This window comes from Penaeus japonicus, unplaced genomic scaffold, assembly GCF_977035675.1.
Source record: "Penaeus japonicus unplaced genomic scaffold, GWHDUDI00000001_assembly GWHDUDI00000027, whole genome shotgun sequence".
Lineage (NCBI taxonomy): Eukaryota > Metazoa > Arthropoda > Malacostraca > Decapoda > Penaeidae > Penaeus > Penaeus japonicus.
This window is the reverse complement of record NW_028234429.1, coordinates 5,896,980-5,904,479: the sequence shown is the minus strand read 5'-3', so window position 1 is coordinate 5,904,479 and position 7,500 is coordinate 5,896,980. Positions and strand designations below refer to the sequence as shown.

At 45.7% G+C, this 7,500-nt stretch overlaps 1 protein-coding gene across 14 annotated transcripts in view; it reads right to left on the bottom strand.

The window, feature by feature from the left end:
* LOC122246875 (uncharacterized) overlaps positions 1–7,500 on the bottom strand; it is a 105,880-nt gene that overhangs the window by 1,701 nt on the left and 96,679 nt on the right. For 9 of the 14 annotated variants that reach the window (XM_043005653.2, XM_086552508.1, XM_043005652.2 and 6 more), the window contains one exon: positions 1–637. This exon is cut by the window's left edge and continues 1,701 nt beyond it. In XM_043005653.2, the coding sequence (XP_042861587.1) occupies positions 537–637 (101 nt within the window). In that variant the 3' untranslated portion in view covers positions 1–536. Of the gene's footprint in view, positions 806–7,500 lie in introns of all 14 variants that reach the window. The other 5 variants (XM_086552507.1, XM_086552510.1, XM_086552509.1 and 2 more) reach the window with 1 other exon arrangement.

The window sequence follows — 7,500 nt, the reverse complement described above, 5'->3', positions numbered from 1 at the left end:
GTCTGTCAACATCGTCCTCTTGATCCTCACACGGGGTGCGGGATTTCACTTCAGTCTTTTATATAGAAAATTATTGTTAATGATAGTCGCATCTGTAGGCGTCCATTACATCATTTTCTGGAATATTTTGTTAATATTTACTCGTGTCTACACGTGAAGGAAGTATCATAACTCCGACACGACAAAAACACGTAATTGGCAGCAAAGATTTCAGATCCTGGCAGGTTGGGCCAGACCGTCGGAAGTCGTGCGCTGGTTCCTCACGACTTGCGGCGGCGCTACACCCTGCTCACCCGCGAGCTCAACACGGCCGAAAACCACGTGACACACTACACACAATATCGTCCTAAATTATTCATCGCCCTGAAGTTCCTTGTAACCTTCGCGGCGTCTGCCATAATTCGGAGCAAGAGAATGCTATGCTTCAATCTTCACATGACTCAGATTCTCATGGGACCTAAACCGAAGACCGTCCGTAGCACCTCGCACATCCTCAACTCCTTGACGCTCCTGTCCCAATCCGGTGGTAGAACGTACTATACGTCCATCTCCGTAAGGTCGACAGCCAGGCGGAGTCGCAGCAGAGGATCATCCATATGACGTCTGGCCCAGTGACGCTGCAGCTCCCACCACGAGCCTGCGAGGGGGGAGGAGGGAGGCAGCAGTAGACAGCGAGAATGGCGGGTTTAGACAGCCACACTTTTACTCCACGTTTGGTTAATCCGTGTCTACTTGAGTTGTGTGTTAATAGTTTAGGCTGTGCAGTTGAAGAGCAGCGACTTGTTGAAATACACAGGTGGGCCCTCTGCAAAAGAGAGAAAATCGTATTATTTTCTACAAGGCAGATCCGCTCCAACCCCTACAGCTGTGGACGTCTCTACTACTGGAATCTTGCAAAAGAATTTGATTAACGAATCACCGGCATGTAAATCATATGTTAATTCCCTACGACCCAGAGACAGCGCAACTTCCAAAATGCTCAGTGAGACACATAAGCAGAAAGAATCGCCGCTATAAGTAATTATGTGACTTTTCTTTTCCCTCCTCTACAACAAAGGAAGCGGTTTGCATATCCTTCTCCGTAGACCCTTCCCCGACCTCTCCCGTTAAGGGACTGATCGGCCCCCGAGAGACAACTGACATTCCTGCCCCTGACAGCTGATACTTCGTTGCCTCCGGACTTATATCTAAAGCATATATATTAGTACAGCTTCATGTGGTTAGTGAGGCGTACAGATTTTTGGGGAAAAAAAAGTGAAAGATATTCCTAACATAGGGGAGATAAAATCTATGGCCCATTATGCAATCTTCACCTCCAGCTTCTCTAATCTGATCTGTCTCTTCACATCATCCCAGCCGCGATACAGTTCCATTACAGTCTTGGCACTTCCAATGAAACATACACAAAAAGGAATAATGAAACATCTTGGAAGGTACTTTGGCTTCTGCCCTACTCGGTCTTACATAAAATTTATAGAGAATATAATGATCATTATCATTATTATTATCATAGCAATAGTTGTAATAATTATGATGATGATGATGATATAATAACAATGATGATAACAACATCAACAATATTTATTATTATTATTATTATCATTATTATCACTACTAACATTATAATAAATACTATCACTATCATTATCACTATCACTACTATTATCATCATCATTATCATTATTTTCATTGCCATGACTGACAAAATTCTAATAATAACAGCCCCGCTGGCCCCATCCTGAGGGAACAGCCTCCTCCCCTGCGCCCACAGGCCCTGCGCCCATCCCTTCCCATCCCATCCCCACCACTGCTTCCGCTCAAGCAAATCCCGCTCGCCCTTCCGGACATCGCCTTGCCAGTGCCCGCATGTCAAACGCCAACGAGCGACCCCGTTCTTTTCTTTGACCTTTGCATTTCCAGATGTGCATTCGTCACCATCATTCATCATCAAATGGCGTTCAAAGTAAGCCTTGTTGCGTGCGCAATAAACACCGCAATCGGCCCCACACCTTCCACCTCAACTGCCTTTTTTTTCCGGGCGCCGCTACAACCACACACTCACACCACCGCCACATTCCCGCCACCGCAACTACCGCGGACTACCGCCGCACCATCAGCATTCTGTGCTCACCCGCTCGCAGCCTTTAGAGCCCGACGCCAAAATCCGAGATAAAGATTTATGGGTCTCCTCTCCAAAAATGGCCGCGCCGAGGAAGTCTGTTTTTCACGGCCCGGACTCCCATGCTCGCCCCGGCCGCATCGTAAATGATTTTTGCCTCAAATCGTGTAATCTGATAGAGCGGGGCCGGCCCGGGCTGTGGCATGACGCTTCGCCATCGCAGGCCGAGCACTCCGAAGCAGAAGTTATGCCCACACACATGCGCTTATTCTAGAACACAGTAACTGATGAGCACAATTATGTATAAATGTGCATTTAATAACCAAGAAACAATACCGAAAAGTATACCGAATAAAAAAAATAGCATGGAATACAAAAATGCTCAAACATACGCCCTGGCACTGCCCGTCGCCGCCCCTTCGTCAGGCAGCCGTCCAGCTCCCGCTCTTCCAGCTAATCACATCTCCCTTTCACTGCGTTGTCATCTGCGCCAGACTCTAATTGCAAGGCTACGTGTACTGCTGACCGCCACCACTGCTTTTTGTCTGCTCCAAATGAATTGTTCTGACAGTCACTTTTGAACTGCGTGTGTTACGTCCGTCATGTTGGCGCTCACAGTGTTTAGTTTGTCATGGTAACATCACATTACGAGTGGTGGCTTTTTGTAGCCTCGACTTCGCTCGCAACAGGATTACTTTTTGCTTTTTGACGAATGTTACTCGATGTTTCATTTCATCATATGTTTAACGCAGAAAACTATATCCCCATCTATCTATCTATCTATCTACATGTATATATATATATATATATATATATATATATATATATATATATATATATTATAATATATATATATATATTATATTATTATATATATATATATATATATACATATATATATATATATATATATATATAATATATTTATACATATATATATATATATATATATATATACATATATATATATATATATATATATATATATATATATATATATATATATATAATATATTATATATATATATATATGTATATGATATGTATATGTATGTATGTATGTATGTATGTATATAATATATATATATATATATATATATATATATATATATATATATATATATATATATAATATAGAGAGAGAGAGAGAGAGAGAGAGAGAGAGAGAGAGAGAGAGAGAGAGAGAGAGAGAGAGAGAGAGAGAGAGAGAAGAGAGAGAGAAGGAGAGAGAGAGGAGAGAGAGAGAGAGAGAGAGAGAGAGAGAGAGAGAGAGAGAAAAGAGAGAGAGAGAGAGAGAGAGAGAGAGAGAGAGAGAGAGAGAGAGAGAGAGAAAGGGGGGGGGGAGAGGGAAAGGTAGAGGGAGAGAGACAGGGAGAATGAGAGAGAAAAGAAGAAAAGAGAGAGGGAGTAGGGAGAGGGAGAGAGAGAGACAGGGAGAAAGAGAGAGAAGAGAGAGAGGGAGGGAGGGAGAGACAGGGAGAGAGAGAGAGAAGAAAAGAGAAGAAAAGAGAAGAGAGAGGGAGGGAGGGGGGTTCATGAATGAATTCGTGAGCTTTGTTTTAACAATTACCATGAGAGTTGAGTTCTTCTGTTCTATAAATCGTGCTAGGGTGAAAAGGTCAGTGACATCCGTGATGCCATCCGGCTTCACTGTAATGACGTACGGAGAGGGAGGGCAATGAGCACAGCCTCACCTCAGATATTTCTCTATTCCCTCTTCGATTTCACAGTCGCAGTGACAGAATTAACTGTGCAGATGAACAGTAATAACATCGATAACCTTCAGAATCAAGACAACAAAATATAATCCGGAGTATTCGAGGGACAGAGAACGATTTGTGTGGGAAAGGAGCACAGATCGATTGTTTCACATTCTTTCTCTGGCGCCACAGAGTGAAAGAGTCGGGCTAACTAGTGCTCGAATGCCAGGCAGAATCCCTTAATATGTTGACCATTGTTCTCTTCGTAAAGTTCCTCTCTCGGAGCGGCGTCATTCACGCCCGAGGCTCCGTCGCCTGCCACGTCTGAGTGAATCAGGTAACGCTGGTCAACCGCATTGGTGGTGCTCTCACTTTGTTGTCATTACGTCGTCTCGTGATCAATTGCAAGGAAACGGAATGGACTGCGTCTGGCAAACAGATGCGCCGTGTGATCTTACGCACGAACATAAAAGGCAAACACATCAATGAACTCGTGTAGACACATCCACGCCATAACGCATATCTCACATACGGACACACACACACACACACACACACACACACACACACACACACACACACACACACACACACACACACCATCACGAAACGAAACTCGCAGCGGCCTGGCCGTTCCTCAACATTTCTTCCGAAATCTCCACATGTTGATATCCAAATCCCTCCAATTAAAGCGCGTGCCCATAAATCAGTAATAAATCCGCGGCTGAGGAATAAATCAGAATCCCGTACGTCTCGGATCCACTTCTTAACAATGGGCAGCGCGCCCATCCCTCACCGCGCCCGTCCCTCACCGCGCCCAGGAAGAAAACTCACGCCAGGAGGAGTAATTAAGCAAACAGTCTCATTTTTCCCCGGCTTATCTCTCGCCTTTACGACTGCTCGGGACCGCTTACGCCGGAATTATTACCTACCTTCTTAATTAAATGCCTGGAAACGAATGCGGCGAAGGAAATCTGATTGTATCGCGATCAGCCCCTTCCCCCCTCCCTCCCTCCCTCCCTCCTTCCCTCCAGACCGCCAGCTCCTCCTTCCCTTCCCTCCTCGTCTTTCCCTCCTTCCCTTCCTCCTAATTTCCAGCTCCTCGTATCCCTTCTCTTCTCTCTCTCTCTCCTTCCTTCCCTCCAGACCACTACCTCCTTCCTCCTTCCTCCTTCCTCCTTCCCTTCCCCCTCCCCCCCTTACTCTCCTCTCCAAGGCTGGCCCGGACTCTGGTTCATCTTGATGTACAATCTTGCTGCGCTCTGTTGCCCGCGGCTCGCTCTTCCCCTTCTAATCTCTAGTGTCATTTTAATCTCCGTCCCTTTACGCGAGATGCTTAATTCTATCCCATTTCTTCGCCCCCTCTACTTCCATCTCATCTCTTTCCGAAAATTGTGGTATGAGCTGTGCTTTTTTTCTTTTTTTTTTTTTTTGTGCCCGCCATAAAGTTTTCTTCGCGTTACAAGTTGCCTCAAGATCTGCTCTCGAGTTTCTAACTCATGGACTTCCGCTGGAGGTCCTAGTCCCTCAGAGTCGGAGTCCTTCGGTCGTTCCGAGGATCCTTTTGCGGAGGAGAGTTGGACCTCCTTCTTGCCGCAAGTTCCATCACGTCACGAGCTCCTCCATAGCGCAGGATTCCGCGAAGGTCCTCATAGTCCTCATTCCTGTTCCTCTCTTGAAGCCAAACCAGCTGTATTTTGACTGGTTCTTATCAGCTGACCTATGCAAACGGGCTATTAAAAGTTCTTTTATCTCTGGTGATAAACATCGATTTCCTGGAGTTCTGACGCGAATTGGGATTCTTAACTGATAGTCTTTACGTCAGCTGCTATCGCCCACACACCGGCCATTATAGGAATACGGAGCGATTGCTTTTTAATGCATTTGAAAGTGAATTCAGACAACCCCTTTGTGTTCAGTTAGCTCGTTATATCAATTCAGACTTCAGCCATATTCATTCAGCTTTAGTATTCTGGCAATAGTTATTCTTGCGATCACATTGCAACAAATAACCACCAGAGTCCTTTTACGATTTTTACGAAACAGCTGTCCCGCTGCGTGTTCCATTTCGCCGTCCATGAATACCATTTCAATTGCGGACTCTTCGCCACAAAAAGACGTAGTATTTATGGATTTATTCATAAGATCTGTCAGGATTTGACCGCGGCTTCCAACTGTCAAGTTCCATCGCTCGCCTGTCACGTGACATGACGGAACATTTCGGGCTGAGCATCCTAGTGACTTCTCTCGCTTGCTTTGCTTCAGGAGTATGATTGCGTCATGGTTTGACCGCGTGACGCCACCAGCTCACGGATGTCATATAACGAAATATAAACTATCGTAATCTATCTGCCAATTATGCTACCGAAGAATATTCCATCATTTGTTTTAGTGGTTTCACAATAATAGTATATTTGTGTTTCTGTGGGTCGCATATCAAATGAGAATTTATTTAATGTTTAATATGTTTTCCATACTCCATCTTTGAAATTCAGATCCTCGCAAATATTATACATAAGAAGATTTACAAGACATGTTTGCAATTTGAGTAGGTACTGTAGCTAAGCATTCAAACCTTTACAATAGGCTGGAAATATAAATTGTTGCTGCTAAACCAACTGGGTGATCTATTCTGCCCCGTCCGATACCAATGTGCGCTCAAGCTCAAGCTCAAGGTCTTGCCTTGCGCCGAGCCCCGCGTATCACGCCTCGCTCCAAGCGGCCGCTCTGGCCTCGTGTCTTCGCCGAGCTTCGAGGCAGGGCTCTCCATGTGTGGTGTTGCGCCGGAGTCCTTGGCCAGGTGCTCCTCCTCGCCGGCCGGGCTTTGTGCCTCGGGTGGGTGCTCGTGGCCGGCGCACAAGATCACGATCGGCGGTCACCTGACAATTAGGGCGAGCGAGGGAGCGAGGGAGCAGGTCCCGACCAATAATCCACAAATATGCCCGCAGTAAACGAAACAAGTGGGAGTTTTAAGACCTCTTGAAGCGGGATTTTATGTGCGGTGTACAGCAGTGGCCGGTTAATGTGGACAGGCTGAGGCGACGCCCCTTCAAAGGATGCGAGGCTATGGTTGGGTGTTTGGCCGGAGACGAGGGGGTGGGGGGAGGGGCGTACTGGCCGGCGATAAGAAGGGACATCACAGCGAGGTAAGATAACAGAGCCCGATATCAGTTAAAATCGGTATTCATGTGACTAAGAATAAGAAATTATAACGACAAAAAAAATGCAATCGAGTGAGCGCGCGGGATCAGCAGCGACTCTCCGCGGGTGACGAACGCAAAGCAAACGAACGAAATTTAGATGCTCGTCAGCGAACGTAAATAAGAATATAAAAAAGAAATTAAGGGAGAAAAACAAAGCACAAGAATTAACGCTGAGCGACGCGCCCCTTGCTGTCTGCTTTGGCCGGTAAGTTTTGTAGCGTAAGTGTACACTGGTGTTAACAGGAGTCTTAAATACTATTAACGAGTGTCCCCCATAAACACGATGATACATTCCCCGCGTGCAAGCCACACTGACCAGTACTTGCTGCGAGCATAAGGGCGGATTTTCGCAGCTGTAGGTCTCGACTGTGAACTTAACGAGGCAATCAGAAAATCACCACTCTTACAACTACCAACAGTAATGCCGCTATATTGCATATACGAGACTTTTAGAATACGAGATGGCCCGCTATTACTC